The sequence below is a fragment of the Macadamia integrifolia genome, unplaced genomic scaffold (assembly GCF_013358625.1).
Source record: "Macadamia integrifolia cultivar HAES 741 unplaced genomic scaffold, SCU_Mint_v3 scaffold938, whole genome shotgun sequence".
NCBI classification, from domain to species: Eukaryota; Viridiplantae; Streptophyta; class Magnoliopsida; order Proteales; family Proteaceae; genus Macadamia; species Macadamia integrifolia.
In genome coordinates this window covers 146,545-164,184 of record NW_024870587.1, presented here as the reverse complement: position 1 = coordinate 164,184, position 17,640 = coordinate 146,545, and the positions used below count along the sequence as shown (strand labels likewise).

At 37.8% G+C, this 17,640-nt stretch overlaps 2 protein-coding genes across 2 annotated transcripts; one reads left to right on the top strand and one right to left on the bottom strand.

Annotated features, from left to right (window-relative positions):
* Positions 1-1,327: 1,327 nt before the first annotated feature.
* On the bottom strand, positions 1,328-4,243 carry LOC122070503 (disease resistance protein RPS2-like). Its single transcript, XM_042634665.1, has one exon. The coding sequence runs from the start codon at positions 3,935-3,937 to the stop codon at positions 1,328-1,330; it is 2,610 nt and encodes an 869-aa protein (XP_042490599.1). The 5' UTR covers positions 3,938-4,243.
* A 3,781-nt stretch (positions 4,244-8,024) lies between these two features.
* On the top strand, positions 8,025-9,128 carry LOC122070492. Its single transcript, XM_042634651.1, has one exon. The coding sequence runs from the start codon at positions 8,038-8,040 to the stop codon at positions 8,938-8,940; it is 903 nt and encodes a 300-aa protein (XP_042490585.1). The 5' UTR covers positions 8,025-8,037; the 3' UTR covers positions 8,941-9,128.
* The last annotated feature ends 8,512 nt before the right edge of the window (positions 9,129-17,640 follow it).

The window sequence follows — 17,640 nt, the reverse complement described above, 5'->3', positions numbered from 1 at the left end:
TTGCCCACAGGAAGCTCCCAACGGATGAGCTGGTTAAAGGGAAAGGTATTATGATGGCATCCAGATGCTTCCTTTGCAACTAGGATGAAGACTGCATTGACCACGTTTTTATTCGCTGTCCCTATTCAGCTTGCGTATGGGAAACATTTTGCGCATATTTTGGGATTTCTTGGTCGGTGCATCAATCTGTTGAAGGGTTGATCAAATGGTGGAAGTCCAAAGCAAGGATCTTAAACTTAAAAAACCCATGGTTAATGAGTTTCTCAATTATTGCTGCTAATATTTGGTGGGAGAGAAATAGAAGAAGCCAAGAGGATAAGGCCAGATCTGATGTTCATATTTTTGAATTTATTCACCAAGAGCTTTTCCTTTGCTTGGGCAGATCGAAGGGTGAAGTGAAGAGCATTAGTGACATTTTATGCTCTAGGAAATTGGGGTTCAATTTTATTCCCCCACTGGAAGTGCATTGGTGTAAACCTCCTTCGAACTGGATTAAAATCAACGTCGACAAGAGCTCCCTGAGGAATCCAAGGAGGGCAGGAACTGGTGGCATTGTTCACTATAATGATGGTCAGGTATGCAACTCTTTTAGCATTTTCTTAGGCATCAAGAAAATCTTCGAAGCTGAGTTTGAGGTGGTGTTGGAAGGGCTGCTAATGGCAAAAAACTCTACAGCAAGAGGTGTGTGGGTTGAGTCAAATTCTGCTGGTGTGGTGGTTGCAGTGCAGAAGAACCAAATTCCATGGATTGTGCTCCAACGATGGGTGGCTATTCTCCCATTCTTGAACTCTATCTCATGAAAAATTTCACACTATTTTTGCGAGGCTAACATGGTTGCGGATTATCTGGCAAAGAAGGCTTCAAAAACTAGGATCACAGAAACCTCTGTGACAATCCCAAGGCACATTATGTTGGAGATTGAGAATGATGCAATGGACAGGCATAGATTCAGATTCTACTAGGGTACTTCTTGCATTCTCTACTGATGGCCATGCCGAAGGTGGTGATTGCAAGTTTCTCTAGCGGTCTCAGCTGTGCTCCATTTTTTCTTTTGGTTTTGATGTATTTCCCTTTTTTCTTCTAATAAAAGCATCCTTTGGCAAAAAAAAAGCTGTGCCTCCGTACAGTTTCAAATTTCAACTTATAAACTATACAGAAGCATGAGATAGATACCAAGTAAAAAAAAATCACACAATACAAAGAAAAATAAATAAGGTGTAGAGAGATGGAGTGAGGTGAGAGCACAGAAGAGAGCAGGGGGAATCAAAGATGTGTTGGATCGATTCAGAATTGGTTTCTCTGATGTGAGACTCTGAGTCGCACAGAATTAAGCTTGGATCTCCTCTTCAATGACTACTTCATCTCCTTTTACCCACCAACGTTCCCCATGGCAGTTCTTCTTGTCCAAGACAAGTAACACATCCAGGTTTCGAATGTTGAGAGGATCCTTATTTAACCTGGGACAGTTTTGCACCGTCACTGACTCTATAAGGGGGCAATTCAAGATGTGGTTGCTGCACAAGTCATGTAGAGTTGGTAGGTCTCCTAGATATAAAGTCTTCAGTCTTGGGAAGGGTGAGATGTTAGGGGAACTATTCCGCCCTTCTTCTTCTTCTTCTTCAATTATTCCTTCTACTCTTTCACAATTGTTAACTGCAAGTCTATCCAATTTGTTTAACAAGTGTAGCATTTCCTTGGTGAAGACAATCTTCAAGCTATTGCATTGATCTATTAATATATTCGTTAGTTGACCAAAGCATATCCTTTTCAATTTTGGCAATCTTCTGAGCTTTAAACTCCCAAAGATGTCATAGTGGCCGTAGAGCTCATCCCCATTAAACACCACCTCCTCCAAATCTTTACTATGGCTGGGTCCATCGAAAACCTCCTCCAAATCTTTACAGTTTTCTAATATAGTTACTGCAGCAGCAGTGCGCATGCATGTCACACCCTCACAATCCTTGATTCTCAAGTCCCGTAGATTTGGGGAATCATAATTGAGAGCTTGTAGAGCTTCTTGTTTTACAAATTTGCAACGTTTCAGCTCCAATTCCCTAATCTGTTTTGCCAAAGATTTGAACCAATGAGAAATAATGATACCTTTGAACCGAATAGAAAGAGATGTTAACTTGGTCAAGTAGGACAACTCTTCCACATCAAGAACAATGATGGAGTAGTCATGAATATCGTCACTAGTAGATAACCCACTTTTTCTCTCGTCCTCCTTCTCATCCCATTTTTCATGATCTTGATCATCATCATCATCATCATTACTAATCACCCTCCATTTTATTTTTCTTGCTCCCAGCATTTTCAATTCCTCCAATTTGTGCAAATGAGATATTAGCCCCACTGGAATAGAAACTGTGGAATGTGTCACATCCAAGTATCTTAAATTACTTAAACCTTCCGGGCGTTGATCAAATGGTTCTCCTTCTCCTCCTCCTCGTGCTCTAAGGATTTGCTGGTCTAATCCAATACACCAATTCAAATCTAAAACTTGGAGCTGTCGGAGCATTCCCAGTGCCGGCAATGATCTCAAGCAACGACAATCCTGTAACCTAAGCACCCGAAGATGCACCAAACATGACAATGAATCTGGTAGAGATTCCAATAAACTGTAGGAAAGATCAAGTACGATAAGATGATCCATATGTTGCAAGAAATTTGATGGGGGAATAATAATGCAGATCTCAATCTGCCTCAATAGCAAAGTGGTTAGATTTGGACACCTCTCTCCCAACTCAGGAAACTTGTCTATTTGGGTATACATTAATGAAATCCTTCTTGTATTCACCCACTCATGAACCTGTGGTGCCTCTTTAACTGATTCACCACTACTTATTAAGAACTTGGGCGAAGATGTAATCCAAAGTGCAAGCTCTCTTATCACATCATGCATCTTCACAGTACGTTCAAACCTTCCACGTTCCAACATACAGGCAATTTTCAAGCCTCTTATCAGAGCCTCACCTTTATTCCTTGCAGCTATCAGACCACCTAAATTATCTACTAATCCCTCTTCAACCAAATAATTTAACATTTCATCTTCCCCTATGTCATAGTCTTCAGGGAAACATGAAAAATAAAGAAATAGACTCCTAAGCATATCGTTCTCCAATCTATCAAAACTGAATTTTAAAGGAATAAATACTTCTTCCTTCATACCTCGGATCTCTGAGGCTGATTGCTCCATTTCCTTTACCATATTTGCCCACTCCCCGACACCAAATTGGTTTGCCATTGCAGAAGCAACAGTGACAATTGCAAGAGGGAGACCCTTACACCTTCCAACAACTTTTTCAGCAAAACACTTTATACCATCGGTAGCAACATGTTCACCAGCTACTTCACAAAAGAGGTTCCATGATTCAGCTTCAGATAAGGGATGAATTTGTATTGTTTTTCTAGCACCCATATCAGTGCAGGTATCTTTACTCCGGCTGGTGAGAAGGATCTTGCACCCTTTGTGGGTTCGAGGGTGAGGGATTCCTATATCCTCGAGCTTTAATTTGCACCACACATCATCAAAAATTAACAGAAAGTTCTTTTTCTTTAGTGCTTTGAACAAAGCATTAACCCTATTATCTCTTAATCCGAGTCGATCACCGATTTCGTTTTGTATGCTTTGTATATTGGGAGTGGCAGACACTGTGACCATTATCACAGTCTCAAAAGGTGTCTCCAATCCTCTGACCTTGTCTTTTTCAAAGTGATTGTTTACTTTTTTAGCCAAGGTGGTTTTACCCACTCCCCCCATGCCATATACTCCAATGATGCCAAAACGTGGATCAGGATCATCTATGCAATCAAGTATCTGCTGCAACTTGCGTTGGGTTGATGGCTGGTTCTCCATTATTGGCTCGTTTGGGATCTCTATAACAGCCTCTGGAAAAGGCGACCCACTTAGCGCATCAGAGATGTCTTTCACTATCATTCTAATCAATTTCTCTTCGTCTCTGCAATTAGAACCCAGAATAGAATGGTAAGGAATAAAAAATAGCAGATAAAATTAGGTAAAATTACATAGCTCAAGTTAAGACAAATACAACGAGAAATAGCTTAAGATTCCAAGAATTACGAATTGCGTAGCTGAAGTTGAATATGAATAATTAGTTACAACAATAAAGCTTCTAGTTTGAGTACTGAAATATGCACCTAATATAGAAATCAAATTTTTAATGTCATCAGATCCCACTTTAAAATTTAGGTGATTGAGACCTAGGATTTATTAAACTAATAAGTTCCGAGGTTCCCATCACAATTTTCTTGTTGGCCATTAATGGTCCCTGAAAAATAATCTTTCCCATTGGAACTATGATTGCCTTAATTTCAATATCCTCCGATCCCCTTAATAAAAAAAAAAAAAAAAAGGGAAAAAAAAAAAAAAAAAAAAAAAGAAAGAGAGAGAAAGGTGGATGAGACCTAGAATTTTTCAAATTTTGAGGTTTCCTTCATGATATGAAATCTTTTCACATAGATCGTCGATTAACCTGATTTCAATGTCAGTGGATATCCCTTTCAACATTTGGTGCACACCATATTCAAACACTACCATGTATGAATCCATAAACTAAAAAGTAATATATTTGTTTTGATTGAAAATAATTGGTTGAGATATATAGGTGTAAGGTATAGGGTTTTTTTTTTTTTTTTTTTTTTTTTTTTGGGGGGGGTGGTGGGGGTGGGGTAAGGTATATATTACAAGTTATAGAATTTAGGCTGATTTCTGGATTTTTATAAATTTTAATTTTAGTTAAAAATAATTACTTGAGGTACACAGACTATATTTTATTTACTTATAATGTATAGTATTTTTCTGGATTTTTATAACTTTTTATATTTTTATTCTGTATCTAACATAAAAGATATATTTTATTGCATTATTTTGTGCAATATTTCACTTAAATAGTTTAATTTTAAAATTTATTTTACAAATATATTTTTTTTATTATTTATGGGATTTTTTCTTTCATCGATACCAAAGAAGTGTGCTGACTATAACTAGTGACCCTAACAATTTTTGCTCGTATTCATGCATGACTATGTATGCTATATTTTCTTGAAATATAATATAATATTATATATATATATATATATATAATGAAACGGTGGGTGGTCGTAGTTCACTTGGTTTGTTTCTCGAGCTCAGGTATGGGTGACTCAGTCACATGGGCTCGACTTAATATTCAGCCATAGAACTACTAAATTTGTCGTAAGACTCCAGTTCCGGTTAACCTCCTCCAGAGCCTTCATTATCTTTGCTTTGGCTACCTGCTTTAGTTGAGTCAATATGTGAATGCGGTGACACGACTTGTGTAGGAAGGGGCCTCCACAGTGGAACCTGTCAAGTTCAATCTATGAATCCCCTTACTATTGAAAAGGGGGACGTTCTCAATCCAAAGTGGGCTTTTGGATCAAAGCCTAGACCAAAAAGGTACCTAGTAGCGTGGCGAGAATAATCGAGTAGCGAATCCCAACCTTAGCTAAACCAAGCCCCGGGTGGTAGCCTAATCGAAGAAGTTCAGCTTGTGCCCAAGCCCACCTTATTATAAAATCTCCAATGGATAGAAGAGAGAATTAAAAACCCTCATCCCAATTTCATTTGGGATATCATTTATAGTTAAAGGGTCTCTCTCTCTCTCTCTCTCTCTTATCTTTTCTCTAAAAGGTAATATTATTAAGATATAAATGTATGATTTATTTCCTAATATGTCCCAATTGATCATTGATTGGGTTCCATTATGGAAACTCAATATTTGATTTGATTGCTAATTAACTTAGATTCTATTAAGAATACCCATCATATTATTTTGGTTGCAAATAGGGAAGATTGCTCTCTAATTGATTGGCTTACCTTAATGGGAGATGGGCATTGTGTTATTAAAGAGACTAGGTCCCCCCTTGTATGGTTACGTACTAATCTCACCCATTAGAGAAGTGCATTAAAAAAATGCCAAGGGGAGAAACCTACCTCTAAGAAAAAGAAAAAAGTTGTTCATTCATGCAAGGACGGCATCAATGGCTGCATCAAGCTCCCCTGAAAACAACATACCATCGATGGTGAACGGTGTGTCGTTTTCCCTCTTTTAGATTAAAATGGTTCATAGTGTATTGGCAAGATCCTTATTATGATTTAGGAATTATTATATTTTAAATTCCATTAGTAGTATCAAAGCTTGAGTTTGCCAATAGGTTATGGATCGTTTTAAAATTAAGATCAATCATGAAAGTACCTTTTTTTTTATTGGAGTTAATTATTATTGGGTATACGCCATTAAGGAGGTTGAAATCAACCATGTCATAGGATGAAATCAACAATTGAAAGGGCTGTAATAATTGGTTCTACACATATGATTTAGGTTGAGATTGAGATGAGGATTTTTCCATCATAATGCATATTTGGTTGGATTTTCTAAATTCTTTTACTGATATAAGTATTGAGTTTTTTTTCTTTTATTTTATAGTGGTGGGTTGGGTTTTATTTATCTTTTAAGTGATTCGAATATGGGCTTTAGCCTATGTAATGTTTAATTCAAATCAAAATTATTACTTAAACCCATTACTGCAGCCCATTAATCTCAATAGCCCATTAAGGGGTTTATTTGATCCAAAATTAAATCAAATTGAACCAAACCAAACCAAACCAAATCAATTTGTTGAACCAAGATGATTGGATCAAATCAATTTGAACCGAACTGGGCCGAGTTTAACCGAACCGGACCCAGTGGGTCTACCCATGAACCGACCCGTTGATCTAGATTTTTGACCCATCGGGTCAACTGGCGACCCACCAGAATTTGATCATCGCCGATCAACTTTTCATCGTTGATCGGAATATTCCGACAGGTTCTTTTTTTTTTTTTAAAGAAAATTGTAAATTGAAATAGAAATTAGCCGATAAATCTATTTGTTTTGATTTATATATATTTCTGTTTTTGTTTCAAGAAACAGGTTTATGTTTTTGTTCTAGAATAGTATTCTGTCTCTGTTTCTGTTTCTATTTTCTATTTTTAAACATGCGTTTCTATTTATTTGTATTCTATTTATGGTAGTGTATGTTTGCTATTTCTGTTTATGAAAACAAACATGTTATGTGATAGAACTTTAAGTAATAAGAAAAAGCATATTAGGGACATAAACTTAACCCTTTTGTGACGGACTTATACGACAGAATCATTAAATAACTACTTCCGTTATGATTATGTATTCATTTAGAATCTGATTTTGATTCCGTCTTTCCCTATGTTTGCTATTATGGGAGAACTTTAAGATAACATATTGATATGTTGCATTAAACTTTAGGATAATTAAATTAATTATTTAATGATGTAATAAATGATTAGATTTTAAAATTTTAGGAATAAAATTAAGAAACCTAGTGATTCGATTGCCGCCAAAGCTGATCAATCATGAAAATTCAAGGTGATTGAACTAAAAATAACTATATCCAAACATCATTAAATAAATGACATCATAAAACATTTTTTTAAGGCATTAATGACATTCACATGGTTGAGAAGAGTAAGAGTATCCAAAGGTACACACTTCTCTCAATTGTGTTGAATTTAACTATTAGCCTAAAATATAAATAAAATTTTATTCCATAATTATTACAATTAGTTTAGGATATTAGGTCATACAATTAGGTTGAACGGGAGTACCTAAAGGAACACATTTCATCATAGTTGTGATGGCCACAACTGTTAACCCTAAACATAAATGTGATACCATCAAATTAAAGATAATTTTTTAAGACATTGTGATAAATTATTAGTCCAACAGTTGGGTCAAGATGGGAGTGTCCAAAGACACACATCTTTGTTTCACTGTTTGGATAGATTTCTAGTCCTAAAAGTGACTTCCAACACCTGTTGAGTGAACCACTAGCATATTACTTTCTTGATCCTGAAGGATAGATTGTACTAATGTAATAGGTTGCTCTTTCTAGAATTACAATTCTAGCATTATTGAAACTCAAAGCATTATTGATATGTAAGTATGTATTTATGTTTTCTTTCAGAAGGACCATCACCTATGGCTATCCCTATTTCTGTCCCCATCCTTACTGGCTCAAACTTCTTGGATTGGCATGAGGAGTTGATATACTATCTGACTGCTGACAATCATGACTATTGTTTGTGCAATAAGAAGCCAGCTGATCTCATTGATAAGAGTATCATAGATGAGATCAGTCTTCATGAGAAGTGGACCCGATCAAACCAGTTGTCCCTTTTGTTTATCAAGAAAACAATTAGAAAGTTTATCAAAGGATCGATCCCCGACTCTACTGATGCAAAGACATATCTGGCATCTATTGAAAAGTGGTTCTCTACTTTAGATAAGTCTCTTACAGACACACTTATGGCCAAATTAGTGAACATGAAATATAATGATAGCAGTGCCATAGCTGATCATATCTATGGAATGACAAATTTATCTGCACAACTGGCAAAGATGGACCAAATACTGAATGAACCTTTCCTAGTTGGGTTGATCATTCAATCTCTTCCTCAGAAGTTTAAACCATTCAAGATCCACTATAACACAAATAAAGATAAATGGGATCTGAATGAGCTTCAGAGCAAGTGTGTTCAGGAGGAACAAAGATTGAAGCAAGCAGGAGGACAAATGGCTAACATGGTTTCACATAAATGTAAAAAGGGAAAGAACTTCAAAGTTGCACCAAAGAAGCAAACATCCAATCCACCTACTGACAACAAGAATTCTGGCAAAGTGAAATGCTTCTTCTGCAAGAAGGAGGGACATCTTCGTAAGGACTATCAGAAACATCGAGCCTGGTTCAAAAAGAAGGGTAATAATTCTATCCTAGTTTGTTTTCAAATCAATCTTGTTGATGTTCCTTGTAATACATGGAGGATTGATTCTGGTGCAACTGTACATATAAAGAATTCTATACAGGGATTCCTTTCAACTTAGAGCCCAAGTCCTAGTGAGAGTATTGTCTACATGAGGAATCAGATGGAGTTTGAAGTTCGAGCAATCGGCACTTGCAGACTCATAATGGATACTAGATACTTGCTGGACTTATTGGATGCTTTCTATATCTCCTCTATTTCTAGAAATCTTATTTTTTTTATCAAAACTTGATTCTGAGGTTTATGACTTTATGTTTGGGAATAATTTTTTTAAAGTTTATAAAGACAATAATCTAGTATTTACTGAATATTTATGTGATGGTATTTATAGATTTAATTTGGATTCTGATTCTTTGCTTACCCTGTATGTGAATGTTGGAACTAAACGTAAATCCAACAATAATGTTTCCTCAACCTTGTGGCATAGACCACGAGATCTGATAGAGGGGGTGAGTACTACGGTAGATATACAAACCTAGGGCAAGTTGAGGGACCATTTGCCCATTTTCTCAAATTGAAGGGTATCAATCCCCAGTATACACTTCCTAGTACACCTGAACAAAATGGAGTTGCAGAAAGGCATAATCGTACCTATAAGGATATGATTCATAGTATGATAAGTAACTCATCATTGTCTGAGTTTATGTGGGGCGAAGCTTTGAAAACAGCTATGTATATCTTGAATCGGGTTCCCAATAAGTCAGTTCCTAAAACTCCTTATGATTTATGGACGGGAAAGATACCCAGTCTGTGACACTTACACGTATGGGGCTATCCAACTAAAGCCAGATTGTATAATCCACATGAAAGGAAACTAGACCCTAGGACCATTAGCTGCTACTTTATTGGATACTGCCAATGGTCAAAGGGATTCAGGTTCTATGTGCCCAAGCATAGTACTAGGTTTGTGGAAACTTCAACTGCTAGATTCTTAGAGGATTGTGACATCAGTGGGAGTGTCGAACCATGTAATGTGGTATTTGAGGAGCTCCGGGTTACACTACCAGCTCCTGTATATTATGATGACATTGTTATTCCATAAATTACCACTGATAATGATCTTGTGTAACAACAAACTATGGAGGATGTACCACTCCATAAGGATGTTGTCACTAAGAACACTGTGGATTTACCTCCACCTCAGCCAGAAGTACAGGGTAGACCTTAAAGAGTGAGGAGGTCGGCTATTTCGGATGATTAGATAATGTATCTCTAAGAGTCTGAATTTGGTACTGGAATCAAGGATGACCCCTTAATTTTTTCACAAGCTATGAATGATAATGATATTAATAAATGGGTAGATGACATAAAAGACGAGATGAAATCCATGAGTGACAATAAAGCTTGGGAGCTCATTGAACTACCTTCAAGATTGAAAGCGATTGGTTGTAAATGGGTATTTAAGACCAAACATGACTCGAAGGGTAAAGTTGAACGGTATAAAGCCAGATTAGTTGCAAAAGGTTTCACTCATATGGAAAGCATTGATTACCATGAGACCTTCTCTCCTGCTTCTAAGAAGGACACACTTAGGATCATTTTAGCATTAGTGGCTCATTATGACCTAGAGCTTCACCAGATGGATGTGAAGATGACATTCTTGAACAGGGATTTAAAGGAAGAAGTCTACGTGAATCAACCAGAAGGATTTAGTGTATAAGGAAATGAACGATTGGTTTGCAAATTAAAGAAATCAATCTATGGACTTAAACAAGCTTCTAGACAGTGATATTTAAAGTTCAACCACATCATTATGTCTTTCGGATTTGTAGAGAACACTTTTGACAAGTTTATATATCTGAAAGTCAGTGGGAGCAAGTTTATATTCCTGGTCCTGTATGTAGATGATATTTTGCTTGCCAGCAATGATTTTTGTTTGTTAAAGGATACAAAAACATTCCTCTCTAAGACCTTTGAAATAAAGGACATGGGCTTGGCATCTTTTTTTATCGGTATCAAGATATTTTGAGATAGATCTCGCCGGTTGCTTGGGCTATCACAGAGATCTTACATTGATAAAGTTCTTGAGAGATATGGTATGAAGACTTGTAGATCTAGTGTTGCTCCCGTGATTAAGGGCGATAGGTTTAGTTTGAGCCAGTGTCCATAGAATGATCTGGATCGAGAACAAATAAAAGACATTCCCTATTCTTCAGTTGTGGGAAGTCTTATGTATGCCATGACTTGTACTCGTCCAGATATTAGCTTTGCAATTGGGATGCTAGGTAGATACGTCAGTAATTCTAATATGGATCATTGGGTGGCTGCCAAGAAGGTGATGCGTTATTTATAGGGAACGAAAGACTACATTCTTACTTATAAAGCAACTGTTCAGTTGGAAGTGATAAGTTATTCAGACTCTAATTTTGTCGGTTGCCTCGATAGCAAAAAGTCTACATCTGGTTATGTCTTTCTACTTGCTGGTGGGGCAATTTCTTGGAAGTCCAAGAAACAGACTTATGTCTCCAATTCTACCATGGAAGTGGAGTTCGTGCCATGCTTTGAGGCCACATCAATGGCGATTTGGTTACGGAATTATATATCTGCCTTCGGGTTGTCGACTCTATCATGACACCGCTAAGACTTTACTGTGACAACGTCGCCATTGTGTACTACTCCAAGAATGACAAGCATTCTAGCAGAGCTAAGCATATTGGAATGAAGTACAACTTTGTGAAGGAAGTTGTTCAGGACCAGAAGACGTCTATATCTCATCTAAAGACAAGTTTGATGATTGCAGATCTGTTGACCAAGGCAATGGCACCTAAGCTCTTTGTAGATCTTGTGTTTGATATGGGTCTTACTAAAGTTTGATGCATTGGTCACGTTTTATTATAGACACCCTCTATTATTTGTTATGATCATATTTGTGGATGTTCCTGATCATTTCTCATTTCTATCTTTGTGTATACAATTATTGCGATATGAATAAGATATTATTGTTTGGACCGTTTATTAATTGTTTCCCTACTTAAGAACCGGTTTGGGTGGGATTGTGGAAGGGAATGTGTCGACGGATAAATGAGCACAATCACCATAGTTCTTATCAATAGTTTCATTCATTCAAGGTATTATTGAATGCAACCAAGGATGGGGTGTTTTGTTAAAGTGGCCACATTGAGTTGTTTTCTAAAATTATTGGAATCCAAGAATTTTCGTTTTAAGAAAACAATCTTTTAACCTTTTTTTTTTTTTTTTTTTAAATAATAAAACTTAGGTTGTTGTGAACTAGTCAAATGGTCCAAGTGGGGGATTGTAGTATTTATTTCCTAATATGTCCCAATTGACCATTGATTGGGTTCCATTATGGAAACCCAATATTTGATTTGATTGCCAATTAGCTTGGATTCTATTAAGGATACCCACCATATTAGTTTGGTTGCAAATAGGGAAGATTGCTCTCTAATTGATTGGCCTACCTTAATGGGAGATGGGCATTGTGTTATTAAAGAGATTAGGTCCCCCCTTGTATGGTTACATACTAATCTCACCCATTAGAGAAGTGCATTGAGAAAATACCAAGGGGAGAAACCTACCTCCAAGAAGAAGAAGAAGGTTGCTCATTCGTGCAAGAACGGCATCAATGGCTGCACCAAGCTCCGCTGGAAACAACACGCCATCGACGGTGAACGGTATATCGTTTCCCTCTTTTAGATTGAAATGGTTCATAGTATATTGGCAAGATCCTTATTATGATTTAGGAATTATTATGTTTTAAATTCCATCAATAAAAACTGAAATCAAACAATTATTGATAACACCACTTAGAAATCACTACCCATACCCCACTTTTGGCATTGCCATCAGTAGGAGCAAGGGCAGCACAATAACAAAACCTATAATTTGGTCTGACATTTGAGTCTCTAGCTATAAGATCCACATAAATGGGACGAAAAGATTACATCAAATCCATGTAACCCTATCTTTGCCGCATCTCTAGATAAATAGTCAGCTATAGAATTAGCCTCTCTAAAATTATGGGTAATCTTCCATATAATCCCTTCCAAGAATGCTTGAAGATAATTCCATCTTTGCAAAGCAAACCATGGAATCCTATTTTGTTGGACTAAAGCCACAACCGCATTGGAATCAGGCTCAAACCATAAATGATTTATTGCCATATCTCATGTGCACATGAGACCCTCAATAAAAGTTTCAACCTCAACTTAAAACCTCTGTCACACCCATGTAAATTTTATAAGAGCTAAGAACTCTTCCCATATTATCAAGCAAAACTCCTCCAGCTCCCATTCGCCCACGATTATCCAGAAAACTACTGTCAAATTTTAGTTTGACCCAATTAACCAGGGGCTTGCACGAAAACACCTCTAAAATAGGTCCATATGTAGCTGCTTGAATTCTCAATCCAAGCTTCTTGCATCACATTATATCTGATATGGTCCTTACCTCCCCTTTTCTACTAGGAATACTATACTTTTTATCCCCTATAATTATGTAAGAAACATACCTAGGAAGTCTCTGATGACCTTTGTGTTGCCTGTTTTTACTCTCCCTCCATAAGTGATCAACATTGGTAACTAGCCCCATAGCCTAAGCCTCTTTTAATACTAACATCTCTAAGTTTCCTCTTCCACCACTGAAAAAGCTCAGCCATAGACCCATGATTCTTCCATCCAACATTAAGCAACCTCATATTTAGCTCCAATTCTCATTGGAAAACGAACATTGAAGGAAGACATGTTCGATAGGCTCCTTGGCCACAGCCCACAGAACACACCTGGAAGCAAGTGGTATTCCTCTCTCATCATTGCTTCATCCGTAGGTAATTCTCCATGAGCAAGCTGGCACCCAAACATGGACATGTGCGGTTGCATCTTATTGCACCAAACTAAGGATTCCTAAGCTACTTTGGGATATGAGTTTTGATCTCCTCTCATGCAGATTTGGAACTAAAGGATCCATCAGAAGTAAGAATCCATAAGCACTTATCCTCAGAGTTATGTTCTGGAATTTTAATTCTTTTTACCTTATCAAAAATTTCTTGCAGCATATTTGATTGAATAGTAGGCGTACTTCACAAGAATCCATCAATAAACCTTGAGACCTTGCCATCAAATTGAGAGGAGAAACATTCATCTAACCTAGCTACCTCTTAAATAGAATTTTCCCTGATCCATCTATCTTTCGAGAAATTAATTTTTCTCCCATTCCCAACAACCCATCTTTCTTTAGAGGATACAAAATTTCATATTCTACAAATACTAGGCCAAATAAAAGATGCTTTATAGCCTTTCTTGAACGAACCCGCCCCACATATAAATCTGGCCCTCAGAATCTGCTAGCTATAGTGTCTTTGTGCTTAATTCTCCACACAATCTTGCAAAGCATTGCATTGTTAACATATCTGAGTCTATGCAGCCCTAGGCCAACTTCCTCCTTTGGTTTGCAGCACCGATCCCATCCCACACAGATCTTCTTAGAAATGTCGACCTCCCTTGTCCATACAAAATTCCTCATCCATTTCTCCATAATAGATATGAGGGAAGAAGGCCACCATTGAATAGAATAGCTATGAATAGGCATCCCAGAGATAACTGCACATACCAACTCCACTCTACATGCCACAGACATAATTTTCCCCTTCCACCCATTGAGACGTCCTTTCACTCTATCCATGATCGGGAGAAGGGCATCCTTCTTGATTCTGCCTTTAGAATACTCCCAAATAACCAGTAGGGAAGTTGCGCATTGAAATACCCAATTTAGCCACTGTAGCTTGTTTCTTCTAAAGAGAGATTGACCTGAGAAAAAATTTACTCTTCTCAAGGTTTATACGTTGCATTGAAAAATTCTGACATTTTGTAAGAAAGCAGTTTAAATTTCTAACATACCTTATTGAGGCGTTAGAGAATATGAATGTCATCAGCAAACAATATCTGAGCTGAAGTTGCAATGCTGCAAGGCCCATTCAAGGCTTTAATTTTCTTATTTGCCACTAGCTCAAGAAGACCTTTGCAAAGCACCTCTTCCTCTAGGATGAATAGCACGGGGAAATATTGGGTCCCCTTGCCTCAACTCCCTCTCCACACCAAAATATTCCACTGACCCACCATTTAGAAGAATTAACAATTTGGCGGTCACTAGAAACTGATGAATCCATGTGATCCATCAATCATAAAACCTAAACTTCCTCATAAATGATATATGAAGTTCTAAGAAATAGTGTCATACGACTTCTAAATGTCAATTTTTAGCCCCATTCCTCCCCCTCTAGTGGTTGAAAACATCATGTTGGCCAACTCCGAAGCCAAGCTAATACTAGTATAGATGATTTTTCCTTTCTAGAACACAACCTGTTACTTAGAAATAAGTCTAGGGTTCACTGGCGACAATCTAAAAGCCATTACCTTAGATATAATTTTACAGAAAACTTTCCCCATACATAACGGCCAGAATTTGTCTAGAGAACCTGCTCCCTCCATTCTAGGAATCAATAACAACTTTTTGCAACCCGGCGGGATCGTCGGGAAGTAACTTCTTTGAATTTTCTGGATGAGGATGCCTTGGAGCTGGCAGGCTCAAAGTCAGGATCAACTTCATATGGATCTTGCCCATAGCAGAGTTCATGGGCAGGAATAGATCCTTGGATGGATTTGAGACTATAGGTTGATCCCTTGAGGCATATATCCTATGCTATAAAAAGATCTAACAACATTACACAAATAATATGAAATCACCTCACGACAAGCTGTATAAGATGCACTAGTAAATCCATGTGGACCTGGTGAGCTATCTCGATCAAGGTCCCATACCATACACTTGATTTTAGTGTCGGATGGCATAGGGTCAATTCTACACTTGTCTATCTACTCCAACACCTTAGGGATATAGTTCAACATATGCAAATGATTGATCAGAGAAGTACAATTTTCATAGAAGCCTGTCACGTACAGCACTAATTGAGCCCTTTCTAAAATCACTGAGCCATTCTCTCTGGAATACCCGAATGATGTTCTTCAAACTATGTATCTATGCATATATGTGAAAGAATTTAGAGCATATGTATCCTTGCAGCTTCCATCGAATGCAGGATTTTTCAGCCCACAAATTTTCATAATTTTCTATAGCTTTTAGGTATCCAGTTTTCGCATTAGCCTCTTTAGAAAAAATCAGATTATATATCCCGCTCAGCGCCAACACATCTTTAATATTCTTCTTTGTGTCCTCTAACTCCAAATAAAACATAGGAAAGCTCTCTTTTATCCAATTCCGCAAGACCCCTTGAGTCTCTTTAATTTTTGAGTAACCACAAAGATGGGTGACCCCCCTTATCCATTCACATCATGAGAATTTAACAACTCAAAGAAAACTCTCATGCTCTACCCAATATCTTTGGAACCAGAAAGGGCAGATCCTTGGTCTATCTATAGCCTCTGAAACAACCAAGAGAGGGGAGTGATCAGACACCACTCCTTGGAAATCCTGCTGATGACTCTTGAAAAAAGGTAATCCACGCATTATTACAGAAACTTCTATCCAACACTGAAGCTAACCACATTCCCCCTTCTCCTATTATTAGACCAGGTAAATTTTTGACCTTGAGAAGGGATTTCCATCATAGAGCAAGTATCCACCATTGCCCCAAATTTAGCTATCAAGCCCTTATTAAATGCTTTAGGACCTCTCTTTTCATGAGATTGGAGAGTGGTATTAAAATCACAAACAACCATCCACATTATATTAGGACCGAGATAAGAAGCCACCATATTTGACCAAAGTTCCCTTCTCGCTACTTGACAACACCTAGCTTAAAGCACAGAGATGACCATGTTTTCTTGTAACCATTGAACTGAAAATGATATGTGCTGGTCTGAGATTGAAATAACATCAGGCGTCCGGACTCCCTTTCGTCGTTCCACCCATAGGTTAGGGACTTTCTTCACCTTAGAATTGTGAATAAACTCAGACTCGAACCCCAGCTTCGTAAATAAAAGCTTTGGAAACGCTTCGATCTTGATTATAGGATCTATAATACACATAATGTCTGGAGTCTTCTCCCTTAAAATATTTCCCAAGGCCAGCCTAGTTGCCTCCTTCTTCAAGCCCCTAATTTTCCAAATGAGGGATTTCATCTTTTTTTTTTATATGAAAGAGGGCTTTCAGCAATCACCTTTTAAAGGAGGCAATACAGTTAGATTTTCGTGAAGTCTGCTCCGCATTCGCCTTCTAATTCCCCTTGTTTTGTCTACCAAATTCTAGACCTGATGCTTCTCTCTCACGGGAAACCTTGTCAACTTGTACAGCATCGGAATGATGCACAAGCATCGCCCCTTCCTAGCTTTGAATAGAGTTAATGCTAGGATCAAATTCTTAATCGCCTGTAGGGAGGCTTGAGAAGAGTTTCTCCCCCAGCCTTGGTTGGAACCACAGCCCCCTTGTTTCTTGGAATAACCACCCTACCTTTCCTTCCTCTCTCTCTATTCCATCTGGTGCCCTCCATAATACTTCCCCTCGTCACATGCACGACATCTATGTTGCCCTGATTCAGATGAGCGTGAACCACTGTGGCATAGCATCCCTAACATCCACCTCTCTGGTCTCTGGTATAGCCTCAGGATCCCATTCACATTCTGACCTTGAACCCACTCCACTTCCCTGGTCCAAATCTGAGTTTATCCCATGATACACACTCCCCTCCAAGGCCTCATTACTGGCTTCTAAATTAGGCCCTTCGCTCAAAGGAATGACGATTTCAATATTTCCGTTTAAGTCTACACTTTCCATAGGTCTCTTGGTTGAC